Source organism: Bubalus kerabau, chromosome 3 (assembly GCF_029407905.1).
Source record: "Bubalus kerabau isolate K-KA32 ecotype Philippines breed swamp buffalo chromosome 3, PCC_UOA_SB_1v2, whole genome shotgun sequence".
Taxonomy (NCBI): Eukaryota; Metazoa; Chordata; class Mammalia; order Artiodactyla; family Bovidae; genus Bubalus; species Bubalus kerabau.
Window position 1 is genome coordinate 151,836,402 of NC_073626.1, and position 24,471 is coordinate 151,860,872.

The 24,471-nt window shown below is 40.4% G+C and overlaps 1 protein-coding gene across 1 annotated transcript in view; it reads left to right on the plus strand.

Annotated features, from left to right (window-relative positions):
- The window catches only part of UNC80 (unc-80 homolog, NALCN channel complex subunit), a 222,889-nt gene that overhangs the window by 173,020 nt on the left and 25,398 nt on the right, over positions 1–24,471 (plus strand). Inside the window, exons 45-52 of the mRNA XM_055574457.1 lie at positions 823–919; positions 3,698–3,868; positions 10,415–10,633; positions 17,708–17,908; positions 20,311–20,434; positions 21,369–21,494; positions 22,752–22,875; positions 23,619–23,825. Coding sequence (XP_055430432.1) covers positions 823–919; positions 3,698–3,868; positions 10,415–10,633; positions 17,708–17,908; positions 20,311–20,434; positions 21,369–21,494; positions 22,752–22,875; positions 23,619–23,825 — 1,269 coding nt within the window. The remainder of the gene's footprint in view (positions 1–822; positions 920–3,697; positions 3,869–10,414; positions 10,634–17,707; positions 17,909–20,310; positions 20,435–21,368; positions 21,495–22,751; positions 22,876–23,618; positions 23,826–24,471) is intronic.

Genomic DNA, 24,471 nt, shown 5'->3' on the forward strand with positions numbered 1-24,471 from the left:
GCAAATAGAAGGGGAAAAAGTGAAAACAGTGACAGATTTTTTCTTCTTGGGCTCCAGAATCATTGCAGATGGTGATTGCAGTCATGAAATTAAAAGACACATGATCCTTGGAAGGAAAGCTATGACACACCTAGACAGTGTATTAAAAAGCACAGACATTACTTTGCCAACAAAGGTCCGTATAGTCAAAGCTATGATTTTTCCAGTAGTCATGTATGAAGGTGAGAGTTGGACCATAAAGAAGGCTGAACACCAAAGAATTGATGCTTTTGGACTGTGGTGTTGGAGAAGAGTCTTGGGAGTCCCTTGGACTGCAAGGAGATCCAACCAGTCCATTCTAAAGGAAATCAGTCTTGAATATTCATTGGAGGACTGATGCTGAAGCTGAAACTCCAATATTTTGGCCACCTGATGCGAAGAACTGACTGATTTAAAAAGACCCTGGTGCTGGGAAAGATTGAGGGCAGAAAGAGAAGGGGGACGACAGAGGATGAAATGGTTGAATGGCATCACCAACTCAATGGACATGAGTTTGAGCAAACTCCCGGAGTTGGTGATGGACAGGGAAGCCTGCTGTTCTATTAGATGAGAGTTTTTTAATTACCCAAAAAACACTTTTATTTGTCATATGATTATTCCAAAATAGAATAAAATTTTTAGTCCCTTAAGATTAGGAAATTGAGTGTTCACAGTTTAGAAATAAAGTCTATTAAAGAAATACCTACAAAATATCACTAGAAAGAAAATGTTAGGAGTGATAAGCTCCTCTTTATCCCTGACAGAATCCACTCTGATTGTGTGCCTTGACCTCTGTCCCTGTAGATTTCTGCTATGGAAACGAAGACCTGACTTTCTCTATAAGTGAAGCCATTAAGCTGTGTGTTACTGTGGTGGCATATGCTCCTGAATCATTCAGAAGGTAACTGCACGCTTTACTCTGTGCCTTGTAATAAATAAATATGGCAAGGGAAATAAAGCTGAGTGAATACAAAGGTTATGTTTGTTAATATTAGCCTGTAACATTCTGGCAAGTCCATTTGCAAAACTAAATGTAGGAAACTTGTCATAGCAGAGGTTATGAAAAATACAGTAAATTTTCATCAATTTGAAATCCCCTAATTTAGAATTTATGCAGCAGCTAAGATGTTTAGGAAATATTATCTTCACATGTAATTGAAATTTGATTTGCTATTAATTTCTCAACAGACATTTAATGTATTTAAGAAAACTCCTTTTAGGGAAAAATAAGAACTCTGTCACACAAAGAGCAGGAAGATAAATCATGCCTATCATTTTCCAAGAGCAGGGAGCCCAGAGGCCTCACATGGAGAGTGTTATTCTGATTCTGCGATGTTGCCTCTGATATATATATGTGTGTGTGTTTGTGTGTGTGTGTGTGTGTGTATAAATGATATGTGAAGTGAAAATCAGTCTCATCTCTCTATTAAAATAGGTAGAAAATAATTAAAATGAATTATGGATAGTTAAAAATAATTAAGTTGCATTTTTTCAAAATGTTCCATTATTCTGACTTAACCAACTCTTTGGCCTTTCTTCTTCCTCCTCCTCAATTATGTAACATTAGGAAACCTCTTCTTTTTAATTTCTCAATGAGATAGTCAATAATTTTTATTTGATATGTAGAATTTTTCCTAGTCAGATAAAGTACTCTTTAGCTTGTATAGAGTGGTGTACTGATGAACATTTCATGACTAGATCTCTGTAGCTTTACCAGTTTACCAATATGTAGTAATTGCTAAATACAAAATACCAGAATGCCATCACTTGAACATGGTATTGGAAAGAAAGGCATACGGTAGGTTTTCCTTTCTTTTTTTTGCGGGGGGGAGCCCTGCCCTGTGGCATGTGGGATCTTAGTTCCCTGAACCAGGGATCAAACCCTTGCCCTTTGGCCGTGCTGGACTGCCAGGGAAGTCCCAGTAGGCTTTCTTGACTGGTTATTTAGCCTTTTCAACACATCACTGGCTACCTGTATTTCAAATGATATATTTTACTCTGTGACTTATAATTTTACTTCCCTAAGTTTGTCTTTTGATTAACAGCACTCTTCATTTTAATATAGTCCAATGTATCACCTTTTTCCTATTTTTTAGTTCTGTGTCCTCTTATGAAATCTTGGCTAACCCAAAGTTACAAATGTGTCCTCTTACAGGCCAGGTGCTTTATTGTCTTTACATTTACATTTAGGTTAACAAGTCACCTGGAATTAATTTTGGAATGGTGTAAAGTAAGGGTCAAAGTTTATTTTTTCTGTAGAGATATATAATTGGAGAAGGCAATGGCACCCCACTCCAGTACTCCTGCCTGGAAAATCCCATGGATAGTTGAGCCTGGAAGGCTGCAGTCCATGGGGTCGCTGAGGGTCGGACACGACTGAGCGACTTCACTTTCGCTTTTCACTTTCATGCATTGGAGAAGGAGATGGCAACCCACTCCAGTGTTCTTGCCTGGAGAGTCCCAGGGACGGGGGAGCCTGGTGGGCTGCCGTCTATGGGGTCGCACAGAGTCGGACACGACTGAAGTGACTTAGCAAGGGTCAAAGTTTATTTTTTCTGTAGAGATATCCAATAGGCAACAGACCCAGCACCATTTATAGAAAAGACTAGACTTTCCCCATCATATTGCAGTGCCATTTTTGTTAAACATCAAATATCTGCAGATTTGTTTTGTATTCCTTATTCTATTTCATGTATCTATTTGTCTATCCTTGAACCAATATTATACTGATCTTACTTACAATAAGCTTAATCATAAGCCTGACATCTGGCAATATGTCTTTTTATAGCTGTGAAATTTCCATCTTTAACTATAGGAATGCTATTTGCCTTGAAGTCTATTTTGTCTAACATTATAGTTACATCAGCATTCTTTTGGTGTTTGCTCTTATTGTCATCTTCAACATTACTGTATACTTATATTTAACATGACTCTTAATAGAAATACAGCTGAACTTTTTAATGATTCATTCTAGTAAGCAGGCATTTTTCAGACCTGCATCACAATGACTATTTCATACATGATTCTTGCTGTAAAAATGCTTAAGCTTTAGGAAGCCAGCCTCCTAAAGAAGAGTTTTAATCTTGTCTCAAATTTGTTCCAGCTAGAAAATCACTCTTGGAAAATTACTGAATAAAAGCTTTGTTGATGATTTTGTGAGGTTCATTTCTCTACATCGACTGAATAACTCCACCTATTACCATTCTATTGGGTCGGCCAAAAAGGAAGAGTTTACAGACAAGCCCAAACGAACTTTTTGACCAACTCAATATTATGCTGTCAACCAATTGTATATACGTTAACTCTTATATCCCTTGGAATGTAGCCCACCAGGCTCCTCTGTCCATGGAATTGTCTAGGCAAAATACTGGAGTGGGTTGCCATTTCCTACTCCAGGGGATCTTCCCAACCCAGGGATTGAACCTGTTTCTCTTATATCTCCTGCATTGGCAGGTGGATTCTTTACCACTAGCGCCACCTGGGAAACCCATTGGGTGCTTAATTAATTCATTAATTGGTGTTAGTCAATATTTCCAGCAGCCTTAATTACTCTTGACATGGGTGGAGTGGGAAGGGGACTCAGATTTTTTCATCTCTCTAGAGGCTTCTCATTTCTCTATGCTCCAAAATATTAAATAGGATGTAAAATGTGATTTGGTTTTCTTTCTGTTGATTGAAGTCTTCAGATGCTGATGGTCTTGGAAGCTTTAGTGCCATGTTACCTACAAAAACTGAAGAGGCAGACATCACAGGTGGAGACGGTACCTGCTGCCCGAGAGGAGATTGCCGCCATGGCTGCTCTTGCAACCTCCCTGCAGGCCCTTTTGTACAGCGTGGAGGTCCTCACCAGGTAATCCCATCGGCAGAAATGTCCACAACCATAAACAACATGTATCCACCACAAAGAGGAAGAAAAAGAAGAAGTGATGGCTAAAATCTCTAAAACCCAGTTTTTACCCAAACTTGGGAGTTTCCCAGGTGGCTCAGTGGTAAAGAATCTGCCTGACAAACAGGAGACTTGGGTTTGATTCCTGGGTTCGGAGGATCCCCTGGAGGAGGAAATGGCAACCCACTCCAGTATTCTTGCCTGGGAAATTGGAAAGAGGAGCCTGGTGGGCTACAGTCCATGGGGTCACAAAGAGTCAGACACAATTTAGCAACTGAGCATGTACCCAAACTCAGCCTTTTATGGCTAAAACTGCAAACATTCCCTGAGTTGTTTGGATAAATAGTGCTAAGTATTCTGAATAATAATAATAATGATAATAATAATTAGTAGTAGTATTGTTATTGCTAAACACACATTTGCACATAGCTTGCTGAGCTTCTCTGGCAGTTTTAACCCAGTAGTAAACAAATCTTTCATAAAAGGGCTAATTTAGTGAATGTGAAAATGTGATCCACATTTTTATTAGCTCTTATTTTATGAAACATGAAATGTCACCAATTTCAACTAAGTCTTTATATTATTTTCCTATTTGTAAAGAGTTGGGGTTTTCTTCCTATGATGTCAGAAGCTACATAACAGACATAAACTACAAAATTTTATTCTAATGCTTCAGTTGGTAGATTCTCCATTGGACAAGGCTCATTAGTGCTGAGAGAGGGGACTGAGGGATTTGGGAATGGAGAGGTCAATTGACACCAGGGTTCACCCTAAGCAGAGTTCCAAGAATTTAGTCCTGTCAAAAGATTCTTGGGTGCAGAAACAGAAGAACTTGGTGACCTGGGGCCCAGGGAAGGGCTGGGCTGATGAGGCCTGGGTGGAGTTTGGGGTAGTAGGGGAGGAGGGATGTCTGTGTACAAAAGATAAGGTGAGTCAGAATGGTAGATGCAGAAAACTTCATAGTGACTGGCTTTCCTTTTTCATTTTCGTCTACAGTTAGCTGGAAGGAGGTGTTCCTCCCCAGGGGTGGAGATGGGGAAGCCTTCTTTCTGCATTGGTGTCTTTGTTCCTCCATCCCATTTAACCATATCATTAGCCTAAAATTCTGTGAGGTACCAACTTCTTAAGCCCCATCTCGCTCAATCAGTGGGGGGACTCGCTGAAATCTCTCAATCACTTCCAACAGCAAGTGACAGTGGGTGTGAGGTTGTCATTCATTAAGTTCAATCCATATTTAGTTCCCAATCTTGTATTACATTGCCAGCCTAGAGAAGAAGAACATAGCCCAAAGTCTTGGGTAGACTGTTGAAATGCCCACATGCATCTAAGCTGAGGAAATGGGAAGCTATGAAACAGGGACCTCATTGCCTCATTGCGTGACAAATTGCCTCATCCCATGAGAAACGGTCCCCAGTGCTTTGATGATGGTTTTCTGAAAGTCCAAGGAGAAAGAACATCCCAAGGAAAAATACATGACTTACACTCTTCCTTCTGCACCTGCCTGGGTATGTCATGAGTGCCTTCCTGAGACTAGAGGAAAGAGCAGTCAATTTCCCCAAGTGCCACTTGATTCTTGTTCTTCATAATACCCAATGATGTTTTCTATTCCTTTTTATAAGGATAAGTCAATTAACTTATCCAAAATTGACTTAACCAAAATTCCACAAAGAATTATGGATGGCGGTCTGATATTTAAAATCCCATGGTCTTAAATATTCCAGTGTACTTAATATTCTTTTGATGGAGTGGACGACTAGCCTCACTGGTTGGTTATAATTATTCACAACTAAACTGGCCTCATTGTTTCTACAGAAAGCAAATATTTAATAAGGATACCATTTCACTTTCACAGTCTTAATTTTTGTAGCTCATGAAAACAACAACAGTTCTATAGATAGTAACACATAAACAAGTGTATTACAAGTGTATCAGTGTTAGTTTTCCATTGTTGCAAAACATGTTACCAGGAACTCAGAGGCTTAAGACAGATAATATCACATGGCATCGTTCTCTAGGTCAGAAACCTGGGGCAAACTCAGCTGATTATTCTGCTTAGAGTCTCCCAAGGCCAAAATCAAGATGTCAGTTAGTCTGACCTCTTATTGGAAGGTTCTGGGGGAAAATCCATTTCTAGCTCATTAAGGTTTTTGGCAGAATCCAGCACCAGGCAGCTTTGGGTTGGAGGTTCGTTTTCCTTTCTGACCTCAGCCAGGGGCCACTCTCTGCTTAGAAGACACCGATTTCCCTTCTCACCTAGAACCTCCAATCCTCCAGCTGACAATGATGCCCTTGAGTCCTTCTTAGGCTTCAAATATCTCTGCCCCTAGCAAGAGAAAACTTTCTGCCTTTTAAGTACTGGCATGTGACTCAGTGTAACAAATCTGCCTGCCATGCTGGAGACACAGGAAACACAGGTTCAGTTCCTGAGTTAGGAAGATCCCTTGGAGGAGAACATGGCAACCCACACTAGTATTTTTGCCTGGAGGATCCCATGGACAGAGGAGCTTGGCAGGCTATAGTCCATGGGGTTGTAAAGAGTGGGACACGACTAAGCACGCACAGTAAGATTAGGTCTACACAGATCATCCCCCTCTTGCCATATAATAACCATGAGAGTAATACCAGGGCAGGACGAAGGTCTTGCGGCCAGCTTTAAATTCTGCCCACTATAGCAAAGGCACAGAAAGAGACAGTCTGGTGTTATCATTAAAGGTTCAATCGCCAACCACAGCCAGCATATAGAAATTGAGCATAATAAAAGCAAACCTTAGAGAGTTTATATAAGCAATTGCTTTAAAAAGCCTTATCTTCCCTTCCATGTCACAAATGACACAAAGGCAGTTAACGTAATACTCAGAGAAGATATAAAATGAGATGATTCTTATCTATTTCTTAGCATCAAAATTACTGACTTAAATAGATATTCATTTACTCATGTCCCTGGGTAGTCTTATGTGTAATTTTCACTAGAAAGGTTCTTTCCTTCTCTGATAGTTTTGCAGAAAAATCAAGTGGTTGATTATGAAGTAGGTAGCCTAAATGATATGTGCATCCTTTTTTTTTTTTCCTTAGTGTTTAGAATGGCTAACTTCCTGGTACCTGTAGATTTGAAAAATGAATTCTTAACTTTCACTTCATCAAAACAGACTTATAAGTCTGATTTCATAAATGTCTGGTTTGGAGTCCTAGTTCATTACTCAGGACCAAGAAACAAAAGACCTTAAATCTCACTGATAGACCTTTGGGAATCGGTATTCCCTTTTAAGTGCCTCCCAGAACAAAGACAGCACTGGAGAGGGACAGAAAAGGCCAAAGTCTTTCTAAGACTCTAAAACTGACTTAAAACTTGTATGAGCTGCAATAACCTGAGGATTTCATAAGTGTCTCCACTTGTGTTGTTTGTTACTGTCATTGTTGCAGGCCCATGACGGCCCCCCAGATGAGCAGGTGTGACCAAGGTCATAAAGGGGCCACCACAGCCAACCACACCATGTCCTCTGGGGTGAATACCAGGTAATTCCCTGGCCCTATGCTTCTGTGGTCTCAGTTTCATACAACCTGAATCTCAGCCACTGGGAATGAAAAGAATCCTGAAACTAGTCAATACTGAGGGAGACATTCTCCAAAGAAAAGAAGGTGAGAGTTTAGAGTTCCGGGAAAATACTGAGGCCATTTTTAAAAAGTGTCAGCTTCATAAATGAAGAGAAATAAGACATCTTTAAAAAATGGCGTTCCTTTGTTTGTGTGAACATGCAAGATGTTCTCTGCCTCCTGGGTGGTCTTTGAAGGATTCCACTGCTGTTTCATTTGCCTTTTTGTTGGACACAGATGAAACAATAATAACCAAGAGGTGGTTTCTCATTCCAGGGCAGTTGTGCAGAGTCAACTTTCTTTCATGTGGACAGATTTTCAGCAGACCTTTCATCCAAACTTTGACTTAGGTCCCTACATGATGCTTTCAAGGTTGTTGACTTAATCATCTTCCTTGTTTTAGTGTAACTCAAGATACTGGCTGGACTAGTTAATACTTTACCTGCTTCATTCTGCATAGGTTAACCTCTAAATACCCTGAGACAGAAAGAAATGTTCAATTAGCTTCTTCCTTCAAGGAAGATTTTAAGATAGGGCAAATCTAAAATCAGCTTGAGAGAAAGTTCTCTTTTCCCAGTGTGGACTACTTAGCACAATAATCATAAGGAAAAATGAAATAATTTTCTAGTCTCTCTGAAGCACATTTTAAAGTGTGTATCATTATTTATGTAAATTCTCTGCTCATGATATACTTAGGCTAAAAATGAAATAGATTTCAAACTAGTGTTGACTCAGGTCTCAGTGTCTCACATTAACTAAAAATGATTCTTTGGGTTTCGAGTAATGAGTTTACTCATTACTCTAGTATCGACCCACTCCACTATCCTTGCCTGGAGAATCCCCATGGACAGAGGAGCCTGGCAGGCTACAGTCTATGGGGTTGCAAAGAGTCAGACACGACTGAGCGACTAAGCACAGGGATTTCTCTAAGCATACTGAGCTATGTTCAACTAGGCTAGATGCAAGGTACACAGAGAAAGAGGGCTTCTAAAGTCCTATTGCCAATCACTCATAAAAGGAGAAGTCTCTAGAACCGAAAGGAAGTCAGCCATAATTTTCCCTCTGGTCCCCTAAGATATAGCACATGATGTTAAAATTGTAAGTAGATTCACCTTACCTTTAAAGTTCAAAAATTTCCCTCATGAGACCACATTCTGTGAGTTTGGGTGTGTTTTTACAATATTTGTCTTTCTACAAATTATCGGGCAATGGAACAGCTTTCCTGGCAACTATTATTGCAGTATCTGTGATAGCTGAATGACAGATCAAGATTTTATACTTTAGAATTAGTACATGTGTCATGGTGAGCTTACCAAAACGTGTAGCTTCAAAGGCTTCTCATGAGGAAAAGTCTTTAAGAGGACCTACCACAGGGCCCCTGTTCTTGCTCTGATAGTGACTCAGACTGTTTTTCTGACTCTCAGGTACCAGGAACAAGGCGCCAAACTACACTTCATCAGGTACAGAAAGACAACCTAACTTTTTTAAAAAAAAGATAAACACCTTTAATATTTTGGAAAGCATCTACCAATTGTTTATTTTTACACAAACATACATAATCACATAATTATATGTGAATAGATTGTCTTCTACTGTACTCTTTTTGAAACCTGCCTTGTTTTATTCAACACTATGTCACACCCATCTTTCAAGCCAGTAAATGTAGAGCCTTACCTTCATGTGTAATGGTTGGATATGTCTGATTATAAATATACACTCTAATTTGTTAGTCAAGCCTCTATTTGTGGGCTATTTAAGCTGTTTCCAATAGTTTGCAATTATAAGCAACCATGTAATGGCTAGATCCCACTGGGCAATTACTTATTATTTGACTGTCTTCCCCAAATGGCCTCTGGCTTCTCCAGGACATTGCCTTTGTTCACACTTCTTTCTTTTCAGAGGGAAGTTCTTTCTCATTTGCTTAATAGTTATTATGTCTTTTTAAAATCTTTTCCTACATGATAAAAGTAAAATGCACAACCCATTAAAGCATATCCTTCATCCTAGATTGCCCAATTAAATCAAGGAAAGCCTGACAACACTTGAGGGTAGTGAGTTTTAAACTTTTTTAACCATGAGCCACATTAAGTAATACATTTTTTAAAATCATGAATTAAAACATACATTGGGGGGTAGAATCACCTATATATTTTCTCTTTTTTAATTTAATTTATTTTTTATTTCATTTTTTACTCTTTTTAAAATTTATTTATTTTAATTGTAGAATATTAATTATTGTGTTGGTTTCTGCCATACATCAACATGAATCAGCCATAGGTATACATATGTCCCCTCCCTCTTGAGCCTACCTCCCACCTCTCACTCCATCCCAGCCCTCTAGGAAGACAACTCTAATTTTGTGCTATTTAATAATTCTATCATCTTGTGATGATTTGCCTTGTAAGCTGGGTTATGGTTCCATCAGGTTTCATTTCATTCACGCTTGGCATCCTAATTCTGCATAAATCCTCAGGAAGTGACTAATGTGAAGTCACTACAGTTTGGGGTGATAGTCTCTTCTAGAATGATGGACTTTCTTTATTTTTCCAATGTATTTCTCCTTGGCCCTGCCCTGCTGCTTCATTAACTTGGGTATAATATAAGGCAAGGGTCCCCAGCCTCTGGGATCTAATGCCTGATGATCTGAGGTGAAGCTGATGTAATAATAATAGAAATAAAGTGCACAATCAATGCAGTGTGCCCAAATCACACCCAAACCATTTCCTTCCCACCCTGTCTGTGGAAAAATTGCCTTCCATGAAACCGGATCCTGGTGCCAAAAAGTTTGGGGACCACATCATGTTTTTCTTCAACATGATACCCTTCTTTCACAGCTGCCCACCACGCACACCTTTCCAGACCCCCAGTTAATAATTTTTATTGCCATACTTTTTAATAATAATTTTATAATTTCCCCAGAGAAAACCTGCACTTACTGGAGGAAGGGCAGGGCCTTCCCAGGGAGGAACTGGATGAGCGGATCGCTCGGGAGGAGTTCAGGCGGCCTCGGGAGTCTCTGCTGAACATCTGCACAGAGTTCTACAAGCACTGCGGGCCCAGGCTGAAGATCTTGCAAAACCTGGCCGGCGAGCCGCGGGTCACTGCCTTGGAGCTGCTGGATGTGAAGTCTCACATGAGGTACCATCCTCCTTTTCTCTCGAGGGGTGGGGGCGGTGTGCAGGGTGGTTGAGATGGGGCAGGGTCAAAATTTGTAACTGGTTGAAATTGATTGGTCTCCTGTGGTTTGGATACATGACAGATGAGCCCTCTGGGAAAATGGATGTCAAATCCATGGAAAAGGATCTTGGCATGGACAGGGGGAGATATTCTTAAAGTCAGAAAAGCTCAGTCGATACTTGCTCCTCAATAAGAGAATGAAAGGAACTTGTGTCACCTGAGTTCTTATGGCAGTAACATTCTTCCAAGTACTCTTTACTGCCCCAATTCTAATTTTTAATAAGAATCCAGTGTCTCCTGCCTCTTACATTGCATGAAAAATGCACAGCTGCTTTCTGCTCCAGGACTTGCTCTGCTCCTACAATATCTGAGGACTCAGTGATGCGCCTACAGGGAAGGGGCAGTTTTAACTTAGAAGCACACTTTGGTTCATTCTGAGATTCCTTTTATACACATTGTGCGTGATAGCCTTCCAGTATTTCAAAAATGTCCTGGTAAAAATTCTGCACTAGTTGAGGCCAGTCATCATATAAAAATTTGTACTCCTGGAGTATCAGAGAGAGACCCCAGAATTACATCTCTGTGCACTCATATTTCCTTCTTCCTAGGGAAATGTCATTTTACTTGTTACTCAGACTATAAAGCCTGTGTCTGTATTTTCAGGTTCTTCAAAGGAACATGATTCCAGGGGATCTTCTATTTTGATTTATAACAGTTTGTAAAGGATTATAAAAATTCCTGGAAAGGAAAATTCCATGGGTAACTGAATATTCCCTTGAAGATTTTAGTAGATCTATAAAGCTAAAGGTAGGCTTAGGTTCTAGCCTTTCAGAAATAACATTGCAATTTGGCAAAACACACCAATTTCCTGATTATTACCTCATTTTCCCCCCTAAAATTATCCCTTGAAAAGTTTAGAGAGTACTAAGTGAGGGAAAATGAGAAATGTATGAAGAACACAGGCTCTTTCTCCTCCAGACTGATTTCACACTCTCTGAGTTGTTGGCACACACCCAGAACTCCATAGCATCACATGTGTTCACACTCCCCACTGCGCTGTGATGGGAAGAGCTTATTTTACACTGAGAATTTCAGCTCCAACACTGGGAAAGGGGAGGGAAGTTTGAAGTGTTAAGTTCCTGTTGCCATAGTAACTCAGTGCTTCAGTCACGCTCTCTCCCCTCCTTTCCTACTGCTCATGGCTTGTTGTTCAGTCACTGAGTCATTTCCAACTCTTTGTGACCCCATGGACTGCAGCGCCTAGTCTTCCTTGTCCTTCACCATCTCCCAGAGTTTGCTCAAACTCTTGTCCATTGAGTCGGTGATGCCATCTCTCATCCTCTATCATCCTTTTCTCCTCCTGCCTTCAATTTTCCCTAGCATCAGAGTCTTTTCCAATAAGTCAGCTCTTCTCATTAGGTGGCCAAAGTATCAGGGTTTCAGCAACAGTCCTTCCAGTGAATAACCAGGGTTGATTTCCTTTAAGATTGACTGGTTTGATCTCCTTGCTGTCCAAGAGTCTTTCTAGAGTCTTTTCCAGCACCACAATTCGAAATTATAAATTCTTTGGCACTCAGCTTTCTTAATGGTCCAATTCTCACATCCGTACATGACTGCTGGAAAAACCATAGCTTTTGACTATATGGACCTTTGTCAGCAAAGTGATATCTCTGCTTTTTAATATGCTGTCTAGCTTTATCATAGCTTTTCTTCCAAGGAGTAAGCGTCTTTTACTATTGTGGCTACAGTCACCGTCCACAGTGATTTTGGAGCCCAAGAAAATAAAATCTGTCACTGTTTCTACTTTTTCCCCATCTATGTGCCATGAAGTGATCGTGGCTAGCTGTCCTAAGTTATTCCACGTCACGTTTCCAGAGTCAGAGACACGCTACTACCAACAGACATTTTGTGAGAAAAGATTCCTAAAAGACAGGAGAGTGAATGAAGAAAGAGAGGAGAGAGACCAAGTCGGATAGTCATAACAATGAATTAGTAACTGTCCTGTGACTTGAGGGTCTGTATCTGCATTCCTTAAGGCATTTGGAGGGAGGGGAGCTCATGAGTCAGAGAGGCCTGGAGCTCCCTCTAGAGGTCAAACCCTGTTAAAGATTAAATGAGCTCTAGAAGGGCAAACTGTTAGCTCCATGCCTGGCACAGACTGAGGGATCAGTAGATACCAATGCTAATGAGAAGGATCCAAACACTATCCTAGACACTAGGGATGTAAAATAAACCCCTTGTCTTAACAGGATCACAGTCCAATACTGAGACACACATAAGAATATAGAATGCCGTGTTGCAAATACTGTCTAGCACATGTGAGTGTTTAGTTTATTATTGTACCAAGTACTTGAGGCAACTTAGAAAATCGTATGATACAAAAGAATACAATTTACAAATTAGAAAGTCAGAGCTATGTGAAAAATTAGCAGGGAAATAATTTTTTTAACATGGGAAATCTATGATTTTATCATATTAGATGCTGCTGCTGCTGCTGCCGCTAAGTCGCTTCAGTCGTGTCCGACTTTGTGCGACCCCATAGATGGCAGCCCATCAGGCTCCACCGTCCCTGGGATTTTCCAGGCAAGAACACCGGAGCAAGTTGCCATTTCCTTCTCCAATGCGTGAAAGTGAAAAGTGAAAGTGAAGTCGCTCAGTCGTGTCTGACTCTTAGCGACCCCATGGACTGCAGCCTACCAGGCTCCTCCGTCCATGGGATTTTCCAGGCAAGAGTACTGGAGTGGGGTGCCATTGCCTTCCCCATATTAGATGCTACTCATGAGCTATAAATTTGACTCTGTGCTATCAATAGGGAGACAAGACCAATCGTAAAATCATAGTTTCAATAAGATAAAAACAACCACTTTCTTGGTAAAACATCACCTTTTTAAATATGAAGAACAAGAAGTATCTCTTGGTTGATGTATGTTAAAAGGAAAGAGTAGTGTGACAGACACCATCCTCAGCAACATCCCATGGTAGATAAAGGACCATTTTCCTGGGACTGGATGCCTATCAGTGCTGAAAGTTACATAATGTCATAATGCAATTCAGCAAGAGTCAACTGTATGGAGGCAGTGTAAGGTCATTCTAGGGCACCATTATTTCATGGCCTGAATCTAGAGAAATGTAAGCAAAACTTTTCTAGCAGGGAATATTTAGACTAAATGCCCTCTATTCATGCAATTTCTCATAACAAACTTTCAGTAAAAATGGACCTTCCTTGTTCTCTGGCCAGAGTTTACTAAGTAGTGATAGTTCCATATGCTTTGACCTTATACCAAGCAAAGGATATAATGAAGGTCTTCTTTTATAAATGAGATATGCATTTGGATATATGTGTAAGTCAGAGCTCAATATATAAGTTCTAGAATTGGGGACATATAGGTAGTACATAAATTCATGAGAATGGATAGTATCAACCAAGGAGAGACGGTTGATTTAAAGAAAAAAAGAAATGGGATGATATAAGAAAGGATATATTTGCAAAAAGTACTTGATTTGAATCAGAGTCAAGAGGAGTCTTGAGACTATCTGTACCCCTGCGTTTGCAGAATATATGATTGATTGCAAGGCTCTCAAGAAAAACATTCTTGATTGGATAGTTTCTACCCCAAGGGAATTTATTGCCTCATTTTCCCAGACCAAAGCTACTTAAGCAGTGGAACAGAGAACAGTAAGCTCTGCAAATGCATTTTTCCTCTCTCTCTCTCTCTCTCCTTCCTCCTCCCACCTGCTTCCTCTCTCCAACTTTCCCTTTCTCCCCCTCCTTCTCTATCTTAGGTTCTCAAGATTATTCGTGCAATAGTACAGCAAAGCCTGTATTAAAGGAAATTTTTGTTTTATGCTGAAACATATTCATGTTGCAGCATGCCCAGGGATGAGCATTTTTGGGGGGCTCCAGAATCACTGCAGACGGTGACTGCAGCCATGAAATTAAAAGATGCTTTCTCCTTGGCAGAAAAGCTATGACCAACCTAGACAGCATATTAAAAAGCAGAGACATTACTTTGCCAACAAAGGTCTGTCTAGTCAAGGCTATGGTTTTTCCAGTAGTCACGTATGGGTGTGAGAGTTGGACCATAAAGGAAGCTGAGTGCCAAAGAATTGATGCTTTTGAACTGTGGTGTTGGAGAAGACTCTTGAGAATCCCTTGGACTACAAGGAGATCCAACCAGTCAATCCTAAAGGAAATCAGTCCTGAATATTCATTGGAAGGGCTGACGCTGAAGCTGAAACTCCAGTACTTTAGCCATCTGATTTGAAGAACTGACTCCTTGGAAAAGACTCTGAAGCTGGGAAAGATTAAAGGCAGAAGGAGAAGGGGACAACAGAGGATGAGATGGTTGGATGGCATCACCGACTCTATGGACATGAGTTTGAGTAAGCTCCGAGAGTTGGTGATGGACAGGGAGGCCTGGTATGCTGCAGTCCATGGGGTTGCAAACAGTTGGACATGACTGAGGAACTAAACTGAACAGGGATGAGAGAAATTCAGTAAATAACCCATTAAATGACTCAAATTCAATTCTAAGCATTGTGTTCAAGTTTGGAATAGACCAGTATTTTCTCCTGCATTTCTTAAGTTTGCATACAAAATAATACTTCCCAGGTGGTTCAGATGGTCAAGAATCCACCTGCCAATGTGGGAGGCCTGGGTTCAACCCCTGGGTCGGGATGACCCTCTGGAGAAGGGAATGGCAACTCGCTCCAGTATTCTTACCTGGGAAATCCCCATGGACATAGGATCCTGGTGGGCTACAGCTCATGGGGTCACAAAGAGTTGGACATGACTGAGCAAGCAAAATACACAAAATAATAAGGGAAAGAAAATGCGTGTATATTGATATACCCTTCAGTTCAGTTCAGCTCAGTCGTGTCCCACTCTTTGCGACCCCATGAATCGAAGCACGCCAGGCCTCCCTGTCCATCACCAACTCCCGGAGTTCACTCAAACTCATGTCCATCGAGTCGGTGATGCCATCCAGCCATCTCATCCTCCGTCGTCCCCTTCTCCTCCTGCCCCCAATCCCCCCCAGCATCAGAGTCTTTTCCAATGAGTCAGCTCTTCGCATGAGGTGGCCAAAGTACTGGAGTTTCAGCTTTAGCATCATTCCTTCCAAAGAACACCCAGGGCTGATCTCCTTCAGAATGGACTGGTTGGATCTCCTTGTAGTCCAAGGGACTCTCAAGAGTCTTCTCCAACACCACAGTTCAAAAGCATCAATTCTTTGGCGCTCAGCCTTCTTCACAGTCCAACTCTCACATCTATACATGACCACTGGAAAAACCATAGCCTTGACTAGACGGACCTTTGTTGGCAAAGTAATGTCTCTGCTTTTGAATATGCTATCTAGGTTGGTCATAACTTTTCTTCCAAGGAGTAAGCGTCTTTTAATTTCATGGCTGCAGTCACCATCTGCAGTGATTCTGGAGCCCCCAAAAATAAAGTCTGACACTGTTTCCACTGTTTCCCCATCTATTTTCCATGAAGTGATGGGACCAGATACCATGATCTTAGTTTTCTGAATGTTGAGCTTTAAGCCAACTTTTCACTCTCCTCTTTCGCTTTCATCAAGAAGCTCTTTAGTTCCTCTTCAGTTTCTGCCATAAGGGTGGTGTCATCTGTGTATCTGAGGTTATTGATATTTCTCCTGGCAATCTTAATTCCACCTTACCTGTCTGTCAAACAACCTGAAAAGTAAAGAATTATTTTCTGCATGACACATCTTTGAGAAGGAGATAAACAAAAGAATGTGAAGGCTGTTTAAGATAATTTCTTTAAAACACTCACACTCATAATTCCCAGAAGGACATAATTCCCACATAATTCCCAGAATGTATACTGAATGTATACATTCAGTCTGGAGAGAGGATGAGTGGGAATGATAGTGTTGCCATGGATGTATGGTTAGACTGAATTCATGCTTCCAGATGAGGCCTCATAGGAAAAATTTGAGAGAATTTGGGAACGTAATATGAGGAGAGCTTTTCACAGTATGGACCTCCAAAGATGGAATGAGCTGCCTTGTGGAACAGTGATAAATTTTTCATCCCTGGCACTAGTCAAATGGATATAATTGTGGAGCACTCCATGTTTTGAAGGCAAGGGCTTAGCTCTGATTCCTATACCAGAGTGCCTATCAGAATCACCTAGGGCGTTGTTAAACTAAGGATCTTTTAAGCATTTATCCTGTCTCTCTTGGAGTAATCATGTGTAAAATAGATGACCAGTGCAAGTTCGATGCATGAAGCAGGAATACCCAAAGCTGGTGCTCTGGGACAACCCAGAGGGATGGGATGGGGAGGGAGGTGGGAGGAGGGGTTCAAGATGAGGGGGACACATGTATACCCGTGGCTGATTCATATTGATGTGTGGCAAAAAACCATCGCAGTATTGTTAAAGTTATTACCCTCCAATTAAATAACATTTTTAAAAAGGAAGCTTCTTATTAACATGTTATAGTTAATATATGAATAAAAGAATGATATAGTACTACCATTGTACTACTTCTGATGAGTTAATGAATCTGTGCAGTGATCACTGACACCCACTGACATCATCAAGTGACAACTAGGAATCACATGCCTCCTGATGAAAGTACACATTGCCTGTGAAGGACACATAGCAGGAAGTCAAGATCTAATCTGATCTAGCTCCTGGATATAACTAACAGTTGAATTAAATACAGGAGAAGTAGGATCAATTAAATGACACCATGGAGACTCAGTCAGGAAAATCCAGTATGTGGGAAAAGCTACAGGACAAAAAGCTAATTTTTCCCACAAATAAATTAGTGAATGTCCAAAAAAGAGTAAAAGAGGGGGAACCGACAAATAGGAAAGGCTTCAGAGACATATCTGGGTCTAATTTTGTCCAGATTTTTTTTAATGTTTATTTACATAGTATAAGAAAATGTGCTAGAATATTCGTAGTTCAGGGAGTCAGTGTATTGGAAAGAGGATGATTAGCATGATGCTGTGTGAAGAAAATTCCCATGGTTGGTGGCATTCTAAGCTTATTCTTATTTAAAGGTTGGCAGAAATCGCACACTCCCTTCTGAAGCTGGCACCATATGACACCCAGACCATGGAGAGCCGTGGGCTTCGACGCTACGTCATGGAGATGCTCCCCATCACCGACTGGAGCGCTGAGGCAGTGAGGCCGGCCCTTATCCTCATTTTAAAGAGATTGGATAGGATGTTCAACAAAATCCATAAGATGCCTACTTTGAGGTGAGGAGGCCTCCTAATCAGCTGCAGGTATTGCAAGCCTCAGATTTCAATCTGTCAGCTTTTAAGGTGGTGAATCAATCCAGAGTTGAAGGAATGGCTCAAAAGTGTTCTGTTGGTTATATGTGCAGAGCTAATCAGGATATGAATGCATAAGTAGCTGGGTCTGTATTTTTGAGGAAATAACATATTCTTCAAAAGTATACATCTATCTTGAAAATCTATTTATTTCTTAGCTATCATGTTCCTTATCTGACACACTTAAAAAGTTCAATGTGTATCCTTCAATTCCTTTTCAAATAAGGCAGGATATGCCTTATAAATTAAACAACTAAGGACAGAGAAAAATTAACTTGATGTTCAAAAAATACATGTTTAACATTGTATTTTAGGTATCACTTTAGAGAAATGCAAGCTTTACAATAATCAGTAAAGCACCACCTGAAGAGATCTCAGGGTTGATAACAAACACCTAATTCAGATGGTACTAAATCAATATTGTTATCTCTTGATCTCCATTCTGGGGCCTAAGTATCATTTGGTAGCCTCTCTATGAGCAGATGTCTCTGAACCCATCTACCTGGAGATCTGAACCCAGTCTGGAAATCTATAGCTACAGTGGGCAAACAAATCAATTAAGAAATGCTAATAAACCCAGTAGATTGGAAATTTGAAGTTTCAGTGAGACCATTTTCTGTCCTATTAAACTAAACCCAAATCAATGCAACTTTTGCCCAAGAATTTGTAGCACTTATTGCTCAGTGTGCCAGAACTTTTCCTGTGTTCTTCTTCATTTATGCAGCCATTTGAAGCTGTTGAATTTATTAAAAAGAAATTGAAACATTTTATTCTAATAAACGTTTGACAGTTTGATCCTATATTCTTTTCTACCATGATGATGGATGCCTATACATGATTTCAAGGTTATTTTAGTAGCATAGAAATGCCTATCCTTAAAGCGCTCCTATTTTCTTTAATAGTTCCAATAGAACAGTTGTCCCTACTGGCAAATGACCAAAGTTTTATACATCTTACAAAGATGTGTAAAAATAACTTTGCATCTAAAGATGTTAACACCTCCATAGGCTACCTCATTTGTCGTATAATTAAACCTGTTATGAAGAATAGCAGCTTCCTAAAAGTAGACTTTTGGATTAATGTGTGGCTAAGTCACTTCAGTCATGTCCGACTCTGTGTGACCCCATAGACGGCAGCCCACCAGGCTCCCCCATCCCTGGGATTCTCCAGGCAAGAACACTGGAGTGGGTTGCCATTTCCTTCTCCAATGCATGAAAGTGAAAAGTGAAAGTGAAGTCTCTCAGTCATGTCCGACTCTTTGCGACCCCATGGACTGCAGCCTACCAGGCTCCTCCATCCATGGGATTTTCCAGGCAAGCGTACTGGAGTGGGGTGATATCGCCTTCTCCAGGATTAATGTGTAGACTTGGTTAATAATAGGCAATTTTCTTGGGGTGCAATGTGTGAATTTGGGGTTGCCTTGGATTAAATTTCTTCAGGTGATCTCAGTTCAACAAGAGAAATGTTGACGGAACCAGACCTGTGGGTTACTTGTACAACAGGGAGGTCAACATATCCCCATGTATGAACATTCCTGTTTTATCATTACAGTGATTTCAATCTGGTAGGCAATGTAAGCTTAGAAAGTATTTCCAGGATAATATTTGGAAATAGCATTGATCTCAGTAAAGCCCAACCTGTTTATTTAGGGGACCATAGAGGACCATAGACATGACTCTTTGGTCCTGAGACAATTACAGACCAGATTGTCTTTTATTACAGAAAATCTCATGTTCATCTAATTGAGCTATGTATACCACCATATTTACTACCACAGAAAGTAGTCCCAAAGCATCATTTTTCAGAAGGTCAAGAAAGAGCACTTTTAAAATAGAGTGTTGTCCTGGAGTGAAGGCACGTAAGTCTAATTAGTTATAGTCTGGTATAAAAGCTTATGAAATCAACTGTAATCTGATTTTTAAAAAAAAGCATTATAAAAACAGCCTATAGTCAGATTACTTCTGTTGTGAGGAATGACTCCTACAGGAGGTTTCCTATAATGGTAGTCTCATACCCTTTCTCAAAGCTAAAGCCCGGAAACTTGAAAGGCCACTCATTCATCATCTCTGTTTTTCCTTCAGTAGATTTTGTCTCATTAGTCGAGTGGGGCAGGAGTGCCTCTGCCACGTGTTCAGTATCCTCTTCCTTTCCCACTGTGCTCTGTACTTTTGGAACAATATGGGTAAACTTCATCCCTGGTGAAACACTTTCTTGTCTCGGACACCCATCCTGTCTTAGACGGCATCAGAATCACTGTCTCATTCGCTTGTTTCAGGCAGTCTCCAGAAGGGAGCCACACTGCTAATGGCTCCTATATTGTATTCCAGGCGACAGGTTGAGTGGGAGCCTGCCAGCAATTTGATTGAAGGGGTTTGTTTGACACTTCAGAGGCAGCCAATCATATCCTTCCTGCCTCACCTTAGGTCACTGATCAATGTCTGTGTCAATCTGGTGAGTAGCCAAGTGGCAACGTTATGAAACTTTACAAAATTTAACTCTGCTATTGACTTCTCTGAGCTGAAGACTTACAGGTCAACCTACCTACCTACATACCTACCCATGAAAACAGACGGCTCAGGTGACACTGAAAATAGTGAGGTACATTTCAAGGTGGTGCGTGGGGAGATCCCTACACAGATGGGATTTTCGTGTGCTGCTTCCCACGTGCTACTTTGACAATTGACCTCTTCAAGTTGCGCTGAGAGTTGAGGGCTGCCAGTTGGAGAGTGGGGTGGCGGGAGACTGTGCAATTGGCTAGAAGTTGAGGTAGTTTGGGGTGGGGGAGTTTAAAGGGCAAAGAGGATTTTTGGGGTTTTTTTTAGTGCAAAATGACACTATGAGTTGGCCAGTCTAGGACTTATGAGAAGAGAAAAAAAAACAAAACTTCTTTTATCATTTATGTAATATCTAGAGTCTGATCTTGACAAGGTTTTGTACAATGTGGAAACCATGGTAGAGCATTTCATGAATAGAATCTGCTGCTTAGCTAGTTAAGCAATAAATCTGTAGCTGGAATGCCTAGTGCAAATAGAGCTCTTGCCATCATCATTGTTGTCAGTATTTACTCCATCAAAGAATGTTGACTTCATTCCTTTGAGTCCACAAGTAAGTATGTCCAGTCTCCTGATTAGACTAACTTTTGATTCATCTCTCATTATTTACATAGTTAGTTATAAACAGCATTCTACAAAACCTTGGCTAAAGCTGGTGTAATCATTTGATCTGACTCCAGATATTACATGCCTTCCAAAGAAGGCAGCACGAACAGATTAAAAGTAACATGCCCAACCTTCAAATTATTATTATAATTGACTGAGATTCCCTTCCTACAGTTGCATGAAATTGCAATAGTCAAGGCTGGTCATGTGCTCTGTTTGTATTTCAGGTGATGGGAGTGGTAGGACCCTCCAGTGTTGCTGATGGATTACCCCTTCTTCATCTCAGCCCTTATCTCTCACCACCTCTGCCCTTCAGCACAGCTGTTGTCCGGCTTGTAGCATTGCAGATACAGGTGTGACTGCCTTACCTGTTTGTCACGCTCATTATGTTGCTGGTTGAGGCACCAGATCATGGTGTTCTCTTTTATTTTTCTGCAAAGGCTGGGCAAAATCTGTGAAACAGAAGTGTAAACATCTCCAAACTTTTGCAGGTTTGGAGCTTAAGCCCTGAGCTTGATCCTAAAGTTGTGCTTCTGTAATTCTTCTTGAGATCTCAAAAATAGCAGAGTCATTGCAGTCCTGCCACAATCTCAGGAACCACTTCTATCATTTAAAACATGTGCCAAAACTTTAGGAAAATAATGGTCCACAGATAATCAGCTCACAGTTGTTAATTAAAAGAGTAATATTCAAAGTCTGGTTTTACATTATTGCAGAAAGAACTGCAATAAAAAATTTTTTCAAATGTTATTACTAGACTTTGAATATCTTACTTTTCTTTAATGATTGTGGGTTAAATATTATGGGTGTTTTATCATTTTTCTTGCACTTCTTTTAGTTCCTAAAATTAAAATAATCATTCCCAAGCCAAAAAAAAAAAAATGTGTACAATTCCAATTTCCCTGCTTATTTGTTTTTCACCTATTTTAAAGAATGGTAAGTCACCAGAAAACTCTGTGACCAATGGAAAGTATACAATTGCTGCAAGTGGATAACTGACGCATTCCTTATCTGACAAACCAAGTTTGATGGTCCATCATCCAGCTAATAGGTAGATTATGGAAAAGAAATTCAGCAAGTGCTGTGGTTACTATGCAGAAAGGATACAGAGGCATCCCTAAAGTGATACATTCTAACAACCTGTATACAGAGCTCATTATTTCTTTCTATATTGTCTATTGCTTTCTGGCTGGAAGAAGGTCTCATACAGAGGTCAGATGACTTTTAAATAACTCCCAAATGGAGCAGGTGGCAAGTTCTCCTTTTCTTCTTTTTCTTTGGTCACTAAAATATTTATTGATGGGTAGACGCATGGAGAAACTGAAGGGGGTAATGCGGGGATTTTGTACTAAATGATAGGTATTAAAATTTTTCATTTGATATTCAAAATATTACTGTTTTTTAGGTATATAGCTCTCAATTATATCAAGCAAATGGTAAAGTATCAATTTGGGGTGAATCTTGTATGCTGCACAGATGACAATTGAACTCCTAGTTTGCAGGTGCAGCCAGCAGGGAGTCCCTGTCTCCACCATGCTGTGTTTCTAAGAACAAACAGAATGAATGGGTGAGGGGGTCAATTAATCTTTTTTTCTATTATTGCTGCACAGGCTTTAAAAGAAGATTTCCCCTTAAGCCATGTGATCTCCCCATTCACCAATCAAGAGCGAAGGGAGGGGATGCTTTTAAATCTGCTCATCCCATTTGTGCTCACAGTAGGATCTGGAAGCAAAGGTCTGATTAATTTAACTAAAATAAATTTATTATTGTTACTGTGTTTTCTTAAGTATCAGGCTGTTGTATCTTCCTTTCCCCATGGAGACCATCATTAAACTCGATCTGAATGATTTAAACATATATCTTAGGATATACAGTTTTCTTTCTATTCAATTTAGCTGCCCTTGGTCAAGACTTTCTGTGCTCCACTTCTTAGAAGACTCATGCTATTTAACATCATTTCAGGATAGCAAAAATCAAAAGAGCATTGTTTCAATTATGAAAATGGGAGTACCTGAAGTACAGTATGATATGAATTGACAGATGAATGGACTTGATAACCTATTGACACTAGGTTTGGCATAAATCCTGCCATTGTCATTAAATTTCAATATGTTTTCATTACTCTTTCTTTTGGGGGGATTTTTCCTTTTAGGAAAAGTTTATCTCAAATGTAAAGGCAGTGTGTTATGAGTATTTGAACAGAAAAAAAAAAAAAAGAAAGGAGATTGAAATGGTAAGCAGGAGATTTGGCTAAGAACAGGGACCTTTTGATGCTGACTGCGGAGGAGACACCCAGTACCAGGAGCGCTACTTCTGTCCATAGGAGAAGCTGTACTTGGTGGGGAAGACACTCGAATTTCTAGGGTGTTCTAGTTTGGAATTGGAAAGAGAGTTGAATTTTTCAGTGTCTAATGTGGAAAGTTTGCCTTGTGATTTGCTTTTATTTCCACTTCCTCCTTCCAAACTCTGCCCCTCAGACAGCCCATGGCTGGAACAGCCCGAGGTGCAGCTGCTACTGCAGACGGTCATTAATGTGCTCCTTCCTCCACGGATCATCAGCACATCCAGGAGCAAGAATTTTATGTTGGAGAGCTCCCCTGCTCACTGCTCCACCCCGGGGGATGCAAGCAAAGACCTACGCAAGGAAGGGTTGGCAGAGTCCACCAGCCAAGCAGCGTACTTAGGTGGGTACTTTTTTCTCTCTCAATAAATAGAGAAATAAAAATAGAAAATAGATATAGGTATAGATAGAGATATATACACAAACACATATATATGTGTATGTACACATTGAAAGGACCGATGCTGAAGCTGAAGCTCCAATACTTTGGCCACCTGATGCGAAGAGCTGACTCATTGGAAAATACCCTGAAACTGGGAAAGATTGAGGGCAGGAGGAGAAGGGGGCAACAGAGGATGGGATGGTTGGATGGCATCACTGACTCAACAGACATGAGTTTGAGCAAACTCCAGGAGATGGTGAAGGACAGGGAAGCCTTGTGTGCTGCAGTCCATGGGGTCGCAAAGAGTTGGACACAACTGAGCAGCTGAACAACAAAATATGTATATACGTGTATATGTATATACATATTACTTACTTAGCTCTATTCCTCCTTGACTCAAAAAGTATTTTAAAAGACCTGTATCCAGAAAGTCTTTAAATAAACCACTTCAGCAAGTACAAAGCATCAGTCTCTACTTCTGCTTTCCTGTTACCTCTTCCCACTGCCATGACTTGAATGGTATTCCCATTGAATACCAGAAGCTACTCTTTGACTAGAATTAATTAAGCCAGGGAGAAAAGGCTACCCCTGTCACTGCACTGAGGCT